Source organism: Natator depressus, chromosome 2 (assembly GCF_965152275.1).
Source record: "Natator depressus isolate rNatDep1 chromosome 2, rNatDep2.hap1, whole genome shotgun sequence".
Lineage (NCBI taxonomy): Eukaryota > Metazoa > Chordata > Testudines > Cheloniidae > Natator > Natator depressus.
In genome coordinates this window covers 191,222,654-191,240,468 of record NC_134235.1, presented here as the reverse complement: position 1 = coordinate 191,240,468, position 17,815 = coordinate 191,222,654, and the positions used below count along the sequence as shown (strand labels likewise).

General features: G+C 41.9%; 1 protein-coding gene across 3 annotated transcripts in view; it reads left to right on the top strand.

Moving 5' to 3' along the window:
- The window catches only part of RBMS3 (RNA binding motif single stranded interacting protein 3), a 910,338-nt gene that overhangs the window by 749,520 nt on the left and 143,003 nt on the right, over positions 1 to 17,815 (top strand). For all 3 annotated transcript variants that reach the window (XM_074945627.1, XM_074945630.1, XM_074945628.1), the window contains one exon: positions 4,558 to 4,637. In XM_074945627.1, coding sequence (XP_074801728.1) covers positions 4,558 to 4,637 — 80 coding nt within the window. The remainder of the gene's footprint in view (positions 1 to 4,557; positions 4,638 to 17,815) is intronic.

Here is a 17,815-nt window from a genome sequence, read left to right as displayed (position 1 = left end):
TGCAATAGCAATAAATGTATGGATTGCAAAACTCATTTGCACTCAATTTACAGCCAATTTATGTAAATTCTGTCCTTTGGTGCATAGCTTTTGAAAATTTTGAATTCTTTTTAGCACTGTTTTTATTTAAATAAAAAATTTGCCAGTGCAACAAAATGCACAGCAGTTAGCTATATATATATATATATATATAAAATACACACAAACACATATGTCTGCACACACATACAATTATGCACTTAACATAATATATAAATACAGTATACAAAAACTATGTTAAAAGAACATTATTAAGCTTGCAAAGTCTAGCACTCAAAAGTTAAGAAATGCCAGAATTTGTCCCTTGTGTGTTTGCATTATGATACAGTCCTGACTTACATGGTCACACAATTTTTTTCCACAGGACTGCTGACTCATTCGGTTCGCAATGGCTCCTAGTCCCAATCTTCTTTCCTAGGGTCCTCTCAGTTTCTCCCCGCACAGTCTTTGGCTCAGTCTCTTTACCCAACCAGTCCCGGTTCCTAATCTGATCTGTCTGATCCCTCCTTCACCTTCTTCCCTCACCCATTAGTTCTCAGTCCCAGGCTCCTTGCCCAGCCACTCCCCATCTCCCTGTGCCTCCTCATCTGGTTTCAGTCTCGTCTCTTCCAACTACTGGCTCACGGCACCACCAGCCCAGTCCTCTTACTCCCATTCCCAGTTTCCTTTTCCCCCTCTCGCCACCAGCCTAAGGTTCCAGTCTTCAGCCAGTCTATTCCCTGGTCCCCCAGATCCAGTTCTTGTCCCCTATGCATTCAAATCACACAGCTTCCTCCTCTTTGTGGCTTCAGCATGGGGGGATTGGGAGGGAGGAGAGGGTCATTGACAGCACAGGAGAAATAGGTTTCCTGCTCTCAGTTTAGGTGCCTGGACTCTCACCAGCCCTGGCACAGCTTGCAGCCCAGAACTACAATTGCAGGGAAAGTTCTGCTTAGCCCCACGCTGGACCAGCTTGGTGCAGACAGAACCTTGGGGAATTTAGCTGCTATAATCAAAGAAACGTATGTGTAATGTGATTTTTTAAAAAAGGCTTATAACTTGGACAGATTTGGACAGATTTTCACAAGGACAGTGAAAGCACATCTCTGGCAACAACAGTCAAATTTCAAGCCCTTGCTCCAAGGCATGGGGATGCTACAGCTTTCCAAAGCAAATGAAGCCAGAATTTTTTAATGTGGGCAAAACAATGTATTTTTTCCTAATCTTGTTCTTGGAAACAGCTGAATTGGTTTGGCTGAAATTGTCCCTAAACCAAATCCACTTGAGGCAGATAACCATCATGCAATATTTCAGCCCAAATGGTGACAGTTTGGCGAAGTTGTAAGCACTTGAAAATAAGGTCTCATAATGGAGTAGTTATAATATTAAAGTCATATCTATTTCCTGTAGTCTCCATACCACCCCAATGATTTTATAACCTTAAATATCTCAAACAAAAGAAGAGGTGATACTTCACCACATACTACATATGTATATTTGAAAATTATAATTCATGCATCTGTCCATAGGTGGGAGACATATCCAAGATGTCTCAAGTGTTACTTAATGGCTAGAGGTCTAATTAACATATTTCTGGAAGGAAGGTCTACCTGCCACACACAGCCGTTCTGAAAGACTCAAGGGGATTCAGGTAGCATGGAGGAATAATGCATGCAGTTGTAGTTATTCAGCAGCACATCGGAATGGAACATGTAAAGACGGCTTTGTCTATTATGCTGCCTTTTCAGGCCAAGTTGATAATGCTAGTGTCGGTTTCAAGTGAAGCGTGTGCCAGATTACAGATAGCTAGTGCTGGCATTTGAGAGCCGTTAATTGTGAAACTTGAGAAGAAAATGGGTGCATTCTTTCTAAGACAGCTATTCAGGAGATGGCCTTTTTATCCTAGAGCACTGTGGGTTTCACTTTTATTCCCTTCCCACATAAAATGTGTGGAGTGCGCTGAGGCTCTTTCACTTGGCAGCTCCTCAATTGCATTCTTTGCCGCCGCTGCTTTGGCTTGTTAAAATGTGCCCCATGTATTCAAATGAAATTGTCACTGCTGTTTGGTGCAACATAACGTGGTTTGACACTAAGCGCCCGCAGCTACAGAAAACAGACTTTTCTTGCATTTATGCTTTCAGAGACAAGGGTCTCTAAAGGCTTGCTGCAGACATTAGCTTAGTTAAATCTGAATGAAGCCAAAGTGAACAATCTAAGTTGCTGTCTTTGTGCTCGTGGAAACAGCCCATCCTACATGAAATGGCAGTAAAACGGAGCTACAAAAGACTGTCTCATGGTTAGAACCCAGAAGGGACAATTATAATGGTTTCACCCAAAACAAACTAAGAAAAGATTTTATACTGCTTGGACTATTAATCATCCTATTCTCTTGCTCAGTTTTTTTTTCTAACTCTTGGCAAACTCCTATCTAAGGAGATAAGCCGCCCCTCTCAGCACTGGGTTGAGGCTCTAGAGAATAGGTACGCTCTGCAGAATGTTGTTCTTTCCCCCCTTACTAGTCCGTGGTAGGAGTTGTATAGGAATTTATTTTAAAAGGATCTTGACTTGTGAGAATGAAGTAATACTTAAGTCATTAGCGTCTCCTAGCTGGAAGAACACCTAGATCAGAATCAAAATATGGATCGAGTATTGAATATAATCTTTCAAGAGAGCTTGAAAAAAAATCCACAATGTGATATCTGTAGTGTCTTTGCTGCCTAATTATGAGTCATCATCCCTGTCCCCCAGCCCCAGACATTTTAATTCCTATTCTGCAGCATGAGCAACTGTTCTCAGGATCAGTTAGCCTGTTGAGAGGGTCCGTTTAGGTCCTGTAAAATGGCTTGTACGTTTCTTAAAGTGATATAAACTCGGCTCAGGATTTGGCTCCTACCTTTGTATTCTTTATAATCACTTCAGTCCTATAGGTGCATATTTATTATTACTGCTGCAGTCCTATGCGTGTCTTCGAACTACGATTCACAATTATATCAGGTGAATGATGAGTCATTTCACCAGGACAAGATTTTGTGCAGTAATGTCTGTCTCCATCCATGGCTTGCACTCATGTAATTCACAAGTACAAATTTCTGTTGGTTTTGTTTTATAATCAATTTTCCATAATTTATTTACTCTGTAATAATGAAATCATAGAAATGTACTCAATGAAAGGTTCTCAAGTCCAGGCCCACATGCTTAGGCAGTCCCATGTAGACCTAGATTATCACTGATAGCGGGTTATCTAACGTCTTCTTAAAAACTTCCAATGATGCTGATTCCACAACTTCCCTTGAAAGCCTATTCAGTGTTTAATTATCCTTATAGTTAGAAAGTTTCTCCTGATATCTAACCTAAATCTCCCTTGCTGCAGTTGTTTCTTGTTCTACCTTCAGTAGATATTGACAGCAATTGATCACCATCCTGTTTATAACAGTCCTTAACATATTTGAAGACTTTTATCAGCGCTCCCTTTAGTCTTCTTTTCTCATTACTGGACATACCCAATTTTTTTTATCTTTCCTCATAGGTCAGGTTCTCTAAAACTTGTATAATTTTTGTTGCTCTCTTCTGGACTCTCTCCCCTTTGTCCACATCTTTCCTAAACTGTACCTCCTGAAACTGGACAATCCTCCAGTTGAGGTCTCAGCAGTGCCAAGTAGCCTGGGCCAATTACACTCTTGTTAGTACACCCCAGAATAATATTATCCTTTTTTGAAAATGTCTGCAATTGTTGACTTAGATTCAAATTGTGATCCACTGTAACCTCAAGATCCTTTTCTGCTGTACTACGACTTAGCCAGTTATTTCTCATTGTGTAGTTGTGCATTTGATTTTTTTTCTTCTTCTCCAATTTATCGAGATCATTTTGAATTTTAATTCTGTCCTCCACAATACTTGCAACCCATCCCAGCTTGGTGCCATCTGCAGATTTTATAAGCATGTTCTCCACCCCATTATCCAAGTCATTAATGAAAACCTTGAATAGTACCAGATACATGACAGACCCACTAGATTCTTCCTCCCCGTTTGGCAGCAAACCATTGATAACTAGTCTTTGAGAAGTTGTTTTTGGGGGTTTTTTTGTTTTTTTTTTTAAACAGTTGTGCACCCACTTTATAATCCTGACTTATTGTCATTTCACTCCCCTTCAGTTTTAGCTTAGGTCCTGTATCTTTTGCACATTCTTTGGGGGCATTTTGGGTGCATCAGAAATTTGGAATCAGGTCCTGAGCTTTTTCAAGAAGCACTTGACATGTCCTTGTTTGAGGTGTTCCCTAAGACACAAAAGCAAGCTGTTAACTGCCACGGTTCCAGCCTGCATGCAGCCAGGAAAAATGCTGCAATGCTTGATAGTGGCAAGTTCTCCTTGCTAGCTAATACCATATTGTAATGAACTGCTCCACCTGCATCTCTGCAGAATTCAGCAAGAGCAGCTTTTGAGATTTCTCTCGACATCTGTGTCGGGCCTTCCTTTGCTGACTGCACACTTTCATAAAACTCTAATAATAATTGCTTCTCCCTCCCCCTTTTCTTTTCCAGAATGGAGTCTACAGAAAAATGTGAAGTAGTAATTCAACATTTTAATGGCAAATATCTAAAAACTCCACCTGGTGTACCAGGTAAGTGTTCCCATTTCTTCTTCACTAAAATAACATAAAACATAAACATTCCTGAGGCATATTAGCCAATTTAGGTGATAGGAATGCTGGAGTACATGCTTAGAGTTGCAATAATATAGGTTTGCTGTTATGTCTCCCCATCTAAGCAAACACACATCTTTTATTATGAGCAGTGATCATTGTTTTATTTTTGCTGTTACCCTCCAATCCTCGTGGAATTTACAATGTTGGCCCTGCCCTTGTTAGTACTATATGAACATTTATCTATGACAAAAAAGAAGTTTAAATAACCACTGCGATAATTTTTACTGTATACATTTTCCATTTTTATTGTAGGGATTTTGTTTAAATTTCTCAATTGGGGCAAAATCCAGATAGATAAATAGTGGTGGTGTTGTAATGTTAGTTTTTAAAAAAAGAACAACAGCGAAGGCTGAACTGATATTTCTGTGCTTACTGAGATTAAAGCGATAGGGGTTTCTAAACCTCTTAGCATTTGTGTTCTCCTCTGGACTCTGTCCAGTTTGTCCACATCTTTCTTAAATTGTGCTGTTCGCAGTTGGACACAGTACTGCAACAGGGGCCTCACCAGTACCAGGTAGAGCAGAGCAACTACCTCCTTTGTCCAACAAACAACGCTCTGTTAATACATTCAAGAATACCTAAATACCACACTTCTTTCTGATTTATTTTTGCCCCCTAGTTTGTTTTACTTTCCACATTTGACAACACTTTGGGTGAAATCCTAACCTTACTGCAATCACTGGCAAAACCTCCATTGACGTCAGTGGTGCAGGATTTCAATCTTTGTGCATAGTCAATTTTGCTATTGTCAGTTTCTCCTGTTGCTTGTGTGATTCTCTCTTCTAAGAGGGGAGACTAAAATCTAGGAATACAACAATTGGTAGAGGATCTCAAGAGTATTTGTAATATCCACAGCTACTATAGATTAATGTATTTAAAGTTGCCTATATTTCAGGTTGTCACTGTCTCCTTAAAAACTTCAGCTTTTAGGGTATCTACATAATACATGATTTTTGTACTTATCTTTTGTTCTTGCAGTGACTCAATTAAACCTCATCATTTTCTGTTAGAGGCAGAAAATTTAGTATCATCATATATTTTCAGTAGCATGTACATGCCACACATAAGGCTCTGACAATGGGCCTCATATGCCTCTCTGGTAGTACATAGGGGATTTAAAGGAGTGACAGTGTTCTCAGTGAGAATCCCACTGGTGCAGAAGCCACATAAAGCTGGCATATATGGTTCCACGTTGTCTCCCTCTTCTCAGCTCCCCAGGGTGGGAGAGGGGGAGCAGATGATGGGAGAGCAAGTGGTCATAACACTTCGCAGGCCGTGCCATCCCCTGAAGCAGGCGGAATTGAGGCGATTCAAAGGTTCTCAGAGCCACTTTTCCAACACCACCTGCTCCTGCACTGTACTTCCCGTGATTTTTTTTTCTGGGTTTTCTAGCTACTTTCCTATTCAAAATGTTTTAAGGTTAAATACAAAAAGTACTGACTTCAGGGTTTGCCTTGGGGGTGTGTGTGAATATTTGCTGTTGATAAATTAAGGTTATTGATGATGACAATGATGTGGAAAAAGAAACTGAGAGCTGAAGACATATAGTAGGTGCTTAACTATTCAGCTGTGGATGTTTTAAATAACTACTCATTCATCACTAGCCTGCATAGCAATGTACAAATTGTTATGGCTTGATTTTGCTAATTTCATTTAAATATATTTACCCAAGGAATATAGTCAAATTGGAAATAATATATATTGTGGGTTATATATACATACAGACACATGTACGTACACTATCTATCTATCTATCTATATATATATATGAAAGATGATGGCATTAAGCTATGTATTAATAGTTCCCATCATAGGATTGTCAGATACTTCATTCATATCTGCTTTTCTTCAGAGCCAGAATGACCATATTGCAGGAGAGATCAAAATGCATTTTATAGGTGTAATTAGGCCAACAGTTATACAGTTTGGTTGGCAGTCACCCTCATTTTTAATGAAAAATTGCAGCGTGCAAAAACTGCATGTCTTATCATGGAATGATACATCTTGGTCAACATGGCCTCTGCTCAGATCAAGAGGGAGCACAGTATGCTAGGACCTGTAATTTCCATGGGCTGCACTTACATGTCATTGCCTTCCTGCCAAGTGATAGCACATTACAAGCCCTTGCCAGTCAGTTTCCTATTGGGAGAAACCAGTGATATGGAATCTTAGAGGGGTTTTTAATTTTTACACCATATATACTAGTCCTTGAACAGAGGTGGTCCAAACAGCATGCAGGCAATCCTTTCTTTCAGGAATCTCAGCCAAAACCCAATGCTCATATTTCAGGAGCAACTCACGAAAGCTCATGCTCAAATAAACTGGTTAGTCTCTAAGGTGCCACAAGTACTCTTTTTCTTTTTCTTTTTACGAATACAGACTAACACGGCTGTTACTCTGAAATCTGTCCCCAAAGTTGACCCTTGCACCAGCTATAAAAAAAACTCTACATCACAAAACTAGCAACAATGCAGCATTTCTTCAAAGACTGAGTAGTGCTAGCACAGTAAGCAAAAGACCTTCCGCCATACCAATATTAACAATAAAAATGAAAACTAATTTATGCAAATTAGGCACAGCTGTCAGGATCCTAGCTTGTTGTCAGTATCATCATCTGTTGGGCAGTTTAGAAATCACTGTCATAGTCACTCTGCTGAATCTGAGTGCTTGACAACACTATTTCTTAGCTCCCAGTTCTGCAAAGACTTACACAATATGAGCAGCCCCACCATACTTTCTGGGACTATTCAGAGTATGTGAAAGTAACCTCATGGGCAACTCTTTGCAGGATCAGTATAGTTTTCTAATGAGTTTTCTTGTTTTGAGATGTTTCTTGTTGTTTACGCCCATTAAACTCTTTCTTATACATTGCATGTTTCCTTACACGGAAAACAAACAATATTCTAATTAAACGAGAGTTAACTGCACAACTACTGTAAACAGTAATTGAATGATGTGATCATATAAATTATAGTAAAATCACCTCCATGCACGAGTATGTAACTTCTAACACAAGCTATAATATTCCATGTTATGGACTTCTCTCCTTAAAGTATTTGCTGACAGGTTTTCAGATTCAGCTGATGTAGGTAATCTGTTTGAAACATGGCATATGATAGATTTGTGCTGTATCACATTAGGGTCAAAGAAATATATACAGAGGCCTTACTTTTGGCATTTCTTCCTGTATGCATACAGTGGGTTGCAATACAACCCTATCTAATATCATAGCTACACCTGATGGTAGCACTGGGAATAGCAAGGACTCTGTTAGTGCAGGGTTTCAGTCATTATAACCCCACATACTCTATAGGCAAGTTTCAGAGTTAGTCAAGACCAGCTCACACATAGGAAAATTAGATATAACTATGACAGTCGTAATTTATGTAACCCTATGCCTGTATTTCTTCTATTAGTAACTCTTTCTGCTTGATAGAACATTTAAATGAATGCTACTGATAGGTTTCCACATTTAAAAATGATAAATTGGCTTTATTGAGCCAAAAAGAGCTATATATTGGAGGGTGAAAGTTAGGGACAAAGATATTTTTCTTTATTTTTAGTAGTCATTAATTTAGATGTCAAACAGGAACAAAAATGGGATATACAAAGCAATAAAAATGGGACATAAAACAAAATAGGAATATCGATGAGATAGCATATTTATCTGTATTTCAAGCTGATACAGTGGAATTGGATTTTAATGATCATGACTTGTTCTGGTCGTTCAGCTACACTATATGAATCAGATCTTATTTTCCAAAAGAGTTCCCATTTGAGAGAGTTGTTTGATGTGCTTTCTCCTTGCTTATCCTTATCAGTGGTCATTTGGTTGCACGGGTCAGATAGGAAGTGATTTCTCCAGTGTTTTAAGAATTCTCATCTGAGTACCATTCAATTCCAGGTAAAGAATATTACAACTTATGGACGAGCCAGTTAGAATCATAAATAATTTGACTAATTTCACTGTGCACTAGACCACCTAGAAGAACTCACTTTATCCTTGTAAGATGGAGATTTTGTATCTGCAAACACAGTTGATTTGGAATGATCAGTTTCATCGATTCACATAGAGTGAACATTTCATAATAATATCAAATCATGGTGCGCCCAGGATCCATGTTTTTAAAGTCAATTCTACTGTATTCATTATTACACTTCTTAAGAGCTCACAGAACAAATATGATCTTTTGAATTAGGAAGATATACATTTTTCCTTTCCTTGCCAGTAATATTAGTTTGCTTTTTACCTACTGCTAGAAAGGGTTGGTCCAAGTTTCTTCGTATTCACATAGTTTCTCATCGCTGCTTCTGGTCAATTTATACGTCTCTGTTATAAACCTGTATCTAATCCTCTCGGTAAAGATAGAATCATTTTGCTTTATCCTCCCCCTAGCAATTGCTTATCTTCCTGCGCGGAGAGCTCAAGGAGAATCAAGTCTCCTAGAGTATGTCTACACTATGAAATTAGGTCGAATTTATAGAAGTCTGGTTTTTAGAAATCATTTTTATATAGTCGATTGTGTGTGTCCCCACACAAAATGCTCTAAGTGCATTAAGTGCATTAACTCGGCGGAGTGCTTCTACCGTAGCAAGGCTAGCGTCGACTTCCGGAGTGTTGCACTGTGGGTAGCTATCCCACAGTTCCTGCAGTTTCCGCTGCCCATTGGAATTCTGGGTTGAGATCCCAATGCCTGATGGGGCAAAAAACATTGTCGCAGGTGGTTCTGGGTACATGTCATCAGGCCCTCCCTCCCTCCCTCTGTGAAATCAATGGCAGACAATCATTTCACGCCTTTTTTCCTGAGTTACCTGTGCAGACGCCATACCACGGCAAGCATGGAGCCAGCTCACCTCACTGTCACCGTATGTCTCCTGGGTGCTGGCAAACGTGGTACTGCATTGCTACACAGCAGCAGCAACCCATTGCCTTGTGGCAGCAGACAGTGCAATAGGCCTGAAAACCATCCTCATCGCGTCCTAGGTGCTCCTGGCCGTCTCGGTAAGGTCGGTCAGGAGCGCCTGGGCAGATATGGGCGCAGGGACTAAATTAGGAGTGATTCGACCAGGTCATTCTCTTTAGTTCTGCAGGCAGTCCTATTTTACCATCTTATGGTGAGCAGGCAGGAGATGAGGATGGCTTGCAGTCCTACTGCACCGTCTGCTGCCAGCCAAAGATGTAAAAGATAGATGGAGTGGATCAAAACAAGAAATAGGCCAGATTTGTTTTGTATTCATTTGCTCCCTACCTCCCTCCCTCTGTGAAATCAACGGCCGACAATCGTTTTGGTGAGGTCTGTCAGGGGCACCTTGAAAACTTCAATGGAGATTCAGTTCTGCCTGAAATACCGGAGGGAGGGATAGCTTAGTGGGTTCAGCATTGGCCTGCTAAACCCAGAGTTTTGAGTTCAATCCTTGAGGGGGCCATTCTGTGTGACAGTTGTTTTTGTTTCTCCTTGATGTAAAGCTACCCCCTTTGTTGATTTTAATTCCCTGTAAGCTAACCCTGTAAGCCATGTTGTCAGTCGCCCCTTCCTCCGTCAGAGCAACGGCAGACAATCGTTCCGCGCCTTTTTTCTGTGCAGACGCCATACCACGGCAAGCATGAAGCCCGCTCAGATCACTTTGGAAATTAGGAGCATGTTAAACACCACGCGTATTATCCAGCAGTATATGCAGCACCAGAACCTGGCAAAGCAAAACCGGGCGAGTAGGCAACGTCAGCGCGATTATGAGTGATGGGGACATGGACACAGACTTCTCTCAAAGCACGGACCCTGGCAATGCGGGCATCATGGTGCTAATGGGACAGGTTCATGTGGTGGAATGCCGATTCTGGGCCCGGGAAACAAGCACAGCCTGGTGGGACCGCATAGTGTTGCAGGTCTGGGACGATTCCCAGTGGCTGCGAAACTTTCGCACGGATAAGTGCACTTTCATGGAACTTTGTGACTTGCTTTCCTCTGCCCTGAAGCGCATGAATACCAAGATGAGAGCAGCCCTCACAGTTGAGAACAGAGTGGCAATAGCCCCGTGGAAGCTTGCAACGCCAGACAGCTACAGGTCAGTCGGGAATCAATTTGGAGTAGGCAAATCTACTGTGGGCGTTGCTGTGATGCAAGTAGCCAATGCAGTCAAAGACCTGATGATATCAAGGGTAGTGACCCTGGGAAATGTGCAGGTCATAGTGGATGGCTTTGCTGCAATGGGATTCCCTAACTGTGGTGGGGCCATAGACGGTACCCATATCCCTATCTTGGCACTGGAGCACCAAGCTGGTGAGTACATAAACTGCAAAGGGTACTTTTCAATAGTGCTGCAAGCACTGGTGGATCACAAGGGACATTTCACCAACATCAACGTGGGATGCCCGGGAAAGGTACATGACGCTCGCATCTTCAGGAACTCTGGTCTGTTTCAAAAGCTGCAGGGAGGGACTTTATTCCCAGACCAGAAAATAACCGTTGGGGATGTTGAAATGCCTATAGTTATCCTTGGGGACCCAGCCTACCCCTTAATGCCATGGCTCATGAAGCCGTACACAGGCAGCCTGGACAGTAGTCAGGAGCTGTTCAATTACAGGCTGAGCAAGAGCAGAATGGTGGTAGAATGTGCATTTGGATGTTTAAAAGCACGCTGGCGCAGTTTACTGACTCAGTTAGACCTCAGCGAAACCAATATTCCCACTGTTATTACTGCTTGGTGTGCGCTCCACGATATCTGTGAGAGCAAGGGGGAGACTTTATGGTGGGGTGGGAGGTTGAGGCAAATCGCCTGGCCGCTGGTTACATGCAGGCAGACACCAGGGCGGTTAGAAGAGCACAGGAGGGCATGGTGTGCATCAGAGAAGCTTTGAAAACCAGTTTCATGACTGACCAGACTACGGTGTGAGAGTTCTGTTTGTTTCTCCTTGATGAAACCCCCCGCCCCTTGGTTCACTCTACTTCCCTGTAAGCTAACCACCCTCCCCTCCTCCCTTCGATCACCGCTGTCAGAGGCAATAAAGTCATTGTTGCTTCACATTCATGCATTCTTTATTAATTCATCACACAAATAGGGGGATAACTGCCAAAGTAGCCTGGGAGGGGTGATGGAGGAGAGAAGCACCGGGTGGGGCGGTGGAGGAGGGAAGGACAAGGCCACACAGCACTTTAAAAGTTTAAAACTTTAAAACTTATTGAATGCTAGCCTACTGTTGCTTGGGCAATCCTCTGGGGCGGAGTGACTGGGTGGCCGGAGGCCCCCCTGACCGCATTCTTGAGCGTCTGGGTGAGGAGGCTCTGGAACTTGGGGAGGAGGGCGGTTGGTTACACAGGGGCTGTAACGGTGGTCTGTGCTCCAGCTGCTTTTCCTGCAGCTCAACCATATGCTGGAGCATATTAGTTTGATCCTCCAGCAGCCTCAGCATTGAATCCTGCCTCCTCTCATTACGCTGCCGCCACCTTTCAGCTTCAGCCCTCTCTTCAGCCCGCCACTTACTCTCCTCAGCCTGCCACCTCTCCTCCTGGTCATTTTGTGCTTTCCTGCACTATGACATTGTCTGCCTCCACGCATTTGTCTGTGCTCTGTCAGTGTGGGAGGACAGCATGAGCTCAGAGAACATTTCATCGCGAATGCGGGTTTTTTGCCTTCTTATCTTCACTAGCCTCTGGGAAGGAGAAGATCCTGTGATCCTTGAAACACGTGCAGCTGATGGAGAAAAAAAAAGGGACAGTGGTATTTAAAAAGACACATTTTATAGAACAATGGGTACACTCTTTCACGGTAAACCTTGCTGTTAACATTACATACATAGCACATGTGCTTTCGTTTCAAGGTCGCATTTTGCCTCCCCCCACCATATGGCTAGCCCCCTCCCCCGCCCCCATGGGTAACAGCGGGGAACATTTCTGTTCAGCCACAGGCAAAGAGCCCAGCAGGAACGGGCACCTCTGAATGTCCCCTTAAGAAAAGCATCCTATTTCAACCAGGTGACCATGCATGATATCACTCTCCTGAGGATAACACAGAGAGATAAAGAACGGATATTGTTTGAACGCCAGCAAACATACACTGCAATGCTTTGTTCTACAATGATTCCCGAGTACATGCTACTGGCCTATAGTGGTAAAGTGTCCTACCATGGTGGACGGAATAAGGCTGCCCTCCCCAGAAACCTTTTGCAAAGGCTTTGGGAGTACATCCAGGAGAGCCGCAAATGCCAGGGCAAATTAATCATTAAACATGATTGCTTTTAAACCATGTGTACTATTTTAAAAGGTACACTCACCAGAGGTCCCTTCTCCGCCTGGCGGATCCGGGAGGCAGCCTTGGGTGGGTTCGGGGGGTACTGGCTCCAGGTCCAGGGTGAGAAACAGTTCCTGGCTATTGGGAAAACCGGTTTCTCCGCTTGCTTGCTATGAGCTATCTACAACTTCATCATCATCATCTTCCTCAACCCCAAAACCTGCTTCCGTGTTGCCTCCATCTCCATTGAAGGAGTCAAACAACACGGCTGGGGTAGTGGTGGCTGAACGCCCTGAAATGGCATGCAGCTCATCATAGAAGTGGAATGTTTGGGGCTCTGACCCGGAGCGTTTGTTTCATGCAGCACTGCTTCGGGTCCCTGTTATGGCTTCTGTCCTTCATGCCTTGGGAGATTTTGACAAATGTTTTGGCATTTCGAAAACTGGAACGGAGTTCTGATAGCATGGATTCCTCTCCCCATACAGCGGTCAGATCCCGTACCTCCCGTTCGGTCCATGCTGGAGCTCTTTTGCGATTCTGGGACTCCATCATGGTCACCTCTGCTGATGAGCTCTGCATGGTCACCTCTGCTGATGAGCTCTGCATGGTCACCTGCAGCTTGCCACACTGGCCAAACAGGAAATTGAAATTCAAAAGTTTGCGGGCCTTTTCTTGTCTACCTGGCCAGTGCATCTGAGTTGAGAGTGCTGTCCAGAGCGGTCACAATGGAGCACTCTGGGATAGCTCCCGGAGGCCAATACTGTCTAATTGCGTCCACAGTACCCCAAATTCGACCCAGCAAGGCTGATTTTCGCGCCAATCCCCTTGTCGGGGCTGGAGTAAGGAAATCGATTTTAAGAGCCCTTTAAGTCGAAAAAAAGGGCTTCGTTGTGTGGACGGGTGCAGGGTTAAATCAATTTAACGCTGCTGAATTCGACCTCAACTCTTAGTGTAAACCAGGGCCTAGTGTACTTGGAAAATCACCATCAGAGTTTGAAAATTATCCTCCCAGCAACACAGTCATTGCCATACAAGGAAAATAAGCTCTAGTTATTGTGGTGACCTCTTTATGAATTTCAGTTTAAAAAAAAAATGAGGAACCTGATGACGTTAGCAGAGGTATGCCTCCATGTCTGTTGTTAAACTCAAATGCTCAAATAGTCATCCGATTGCTAGAAGAAAATAGCCAATCTGGTTAGGGCTAAATGCAGTTGATTCCGAATTTTCAATTGGATTCCTAGCAGCTTAATCGAGATGGCACAGAACTGAGCAAATCTTGTGTTTTGGACCACATCTCCTCTACCTCAAATTCCCTTTATTTCTTCCAGTTATCCATAAGCTTTTAATGAATACATTATGGGTTGTTAATCCTTGTTAATACCCTCGCAGAGGTGTGTCTGATCTGTTCACTTTTCAATACAGTCCTCTCCCAACCTGTAAGTTCTCTTAACGTATGAGGTTTCATAACTTTACCAGAAGGAAAAAAATGTTTCATATATAAGACCCAACTTTTGTGCAACTTTTGTAAAGTAAGGAATGATCCATTTGAACAAAGCTAGGAATAGACCACTGTCAATCATTTAAGTGTTCTGGCCACCAGTACAGGAGGAAGGCGTAAAGTACCATGCCCCCACAAAGAACAAGCAGACAGGGTGCCATGAATATGTCTTATACGTATTCAGGGCTAAAATGCCATTTGTTGCTTGATTTTCTAATTTCAGTTGCCATTTATTGTCTCATAACAAATTGCATAGCTATTCAGTTGCAGATCCAGACTTCTCTGTTTCATCCCAGTGCCAGTGAAAAGGATGTTTTCCTTCACGTCGAGGCTCTTTGCTGGGAAGACTCATAATGCCTAAGTAAATTGAGCAGTGCTATGTCTGTGTTCGTAAATCATTCTTGCAAAGGGTGTTGCTCTGTCTAACCCCTTGGTGTCTTTCCAATCCAAAGGGACTTTCTCAACTAATAAAAATGTTGTGATGTTGAGCCTTAGATATTCAGTGTGAGACAATTGACTACTGCAGAAATAATTAGTTAATATCTTTATACTTCTTCCAGACTGAGAAAAAAACTGCAAACTCTCTGTACTTGACAGGGCTAACATGAATTCCATCAGCACCCACAACACCTTGGATTATTTTATTTTCCATCCTGTCCAGTAGCTTGGCAGCAAGTCAAAAAGTTTGGTGTTGGCTCGTTTTATAGGAGTTGAATTGTCCAGGACCTAGTGAACATTACAAAGGTTGCCATCCCAGCTCGTGCTTCATGTGTACAGGCTTGTGGAAGGCATGGCAGGAGTCAAGAAATGCATGAGCAAGGGAACAAAACTACGTGCTCAGTGAAGATGTGACTGTACAAGAGCAGGCTGGAGCCATGCCTGTGGTGTGGGGTAGCTTGCACTGCATCCATCAGTGCTATCTCTCTTTTTTTAACAGCTGTTAATCATATTTCACTTTACAAAACAGCTACATTTTCCATCAACAAGGAAGTGAGTTGTCTCTTTCTACTGACAAGTTTGGGTACAGTTTTAGGGGGATATTTTCAAAGGCACAAAGGACTGTTACATGCCCAGCTCTTAATACCCTTTGCACCTCTGAAAATGTACCCCAGAGTTGTTGGGCTTGTCCACACAGTGCTTAAATCTGCACCAGAAGCATGTAAATTTTAGTCCTCACCAGTGTGTCATGCAATAATTGGGCTACATGGACTCTACTGGCATGCACTAAAAGTTCCCTGGTGTGCGTTGAGATAGTACAGTTTGAAATGGGAATAGATTGATGTGCGCTAGGGAACTTCTAGTGTGTGCCAGCCTCAGCCACGTGGGCACTAGTGCAAACAAAAATGTATATCCCATGCGTTCCCACCCCCACTGCAGTCACAAGCACCATATAGAGAAGCCCCTTATCTCTTTTTTTGAACACATTCAAAAAAACTCTCTGAACTTTGCTTTTACAACTCTCTGAATTTCCGTTTTGTTTTGTGGAGGAAGCTGTCCTGAGTGCAGTGACTATTCCCTACAACTGCTTCCATTCTGCTACATCACAAAGCTTTGTAGCAGTTATAGTACTTCCTTAGTTTCATTTTCCTTGCAAATATTTAGGGTCATTAAAAGCTTAATGTGGACTGAGTAGCATAGGCCATAGAACGAGCTCTGGAAAAACCCATTAAATATTAAATGATATTCATGAAAGCGGTGGAACACTGTCATTTTGGTAGTACCTCCATTAAAAGCATTCAACTAAACCAACATTTGTGGCAGATTATCTACTTCCTTTTTTAACCTAGGCAGAAATTGTCCTAAGCAATCAATAGCTTTATATACCCCATCTCTAATAATATTCACATTCTTTTGCTTTTTGACCACAGGGTCTTTGTTTCAAGTTCTAAACAGTTGTTATTGACCAGGATTCTCTCCATCTTCTTTTGTGCTCAGTTGTTACTTTTCTTGTTGAGGCTGGAAATTTCTTTTGCCAGAATAAACAGTTAATTTTGTTTTCCATTCCTGCATCAGTTTGAATATTTCTCTCTGGTCAACTCATGGCTTCTTGAACCCTAAGAATAAACTCAATTTCTTTCATCTTTGTTCTGAAGAAGTAGTCTTAGCCACATGGAATCACACATGTCAGAACAATATCTTTCCTAAGGAGGAGTGATATTCTAGATGAAGGCCAGCAGGTGTATTGTGCAGTAGTAGTATCACGTCTTTTCCTTTTCCTCTCCCTCAGTGAATGGACAACAGTGTCTGGTTTGCTTTTATTGGTATTGTAGCTCTACTCTGAGTTCATAGACTTAAGATAACCTTCCACAACCCTTTCTTTTTCAGTTTGCTGCTTAATTTTAATTTAATTGTGTCCCTTTGTGTATGTGAATAACACATTGCTTTTTTTTAAAGAACTAATCCCTTGAGGAGTTCAGACCACTTTACAAAGTTAGGTAAATGTAACTAACAACACCTGACGTGGAATATGATGAGGAGAGGGTTGTGACTTGCCTGAAGTCACATAGCAAATCAGCAGTACAGTTGGGAACAGCACCCAGGTTTCCTGGCTCCCAATACTATGCCTAGTCCATCAGACCACACTATGAATGGTGGTACATCTATGCTCTGAACTGATGTATACTTATATAATGGTCAGTAAGAGTTCAGTTAGAGCCCTATAAATATATAATACAGCAGCAGTGCAAAGCAACCAGAAAAGAGGCCAACAGTTTGGTTTACAATTAGTTTGTAAAAATGTGTTGAGTGCTCTCAGATCTCTGAATGAGATCTTAGATTGTAAGTGGCAGGGACCATCTTTTAGTTCTGTGTTTGTACAGTACCTAGCACAATGGGGTTCTCGACCATAACTAGGGCTCATAGGTGCTACAATAATACAAATAAATAATAATTTTAGTACCATTAATATTACTGTGGACTTTTTAAGCAAAGGTGTTACATTTTCCACTTTGCTTTCCTCAGGAATGATCTGTATTCCAAAAACAAAATAATTCCATCATTTGTACCCTCATTTCCTTTAACACATATGATGATAAGATGATCTGAATTTGTTACTTTGTCTACCTTCCAAGCATTTGGTTTTGTGCAAACAGCTCCATTGTTATCTGCTGAGCATAGTGTATAAATCTTCCCCTACTGTATCAGAAAATATGATCCCTGTAAAGACAGTTGCAAAATAACTGTTTAACAAATTTTCCATTTCCTTATCCACTCACTGAAATTCCCTACTGTCATTTTTATCTTTTACTTTCTATGCATTATGAATATATGTGCAGAACTCTTTGTTGTTAGCAGAAATGTCTTTTTCATCTTGAGCCCCCTAAACATCCTTTTAACTGTCTGCAGTTTGCGATATTTTTATAAATCTCAC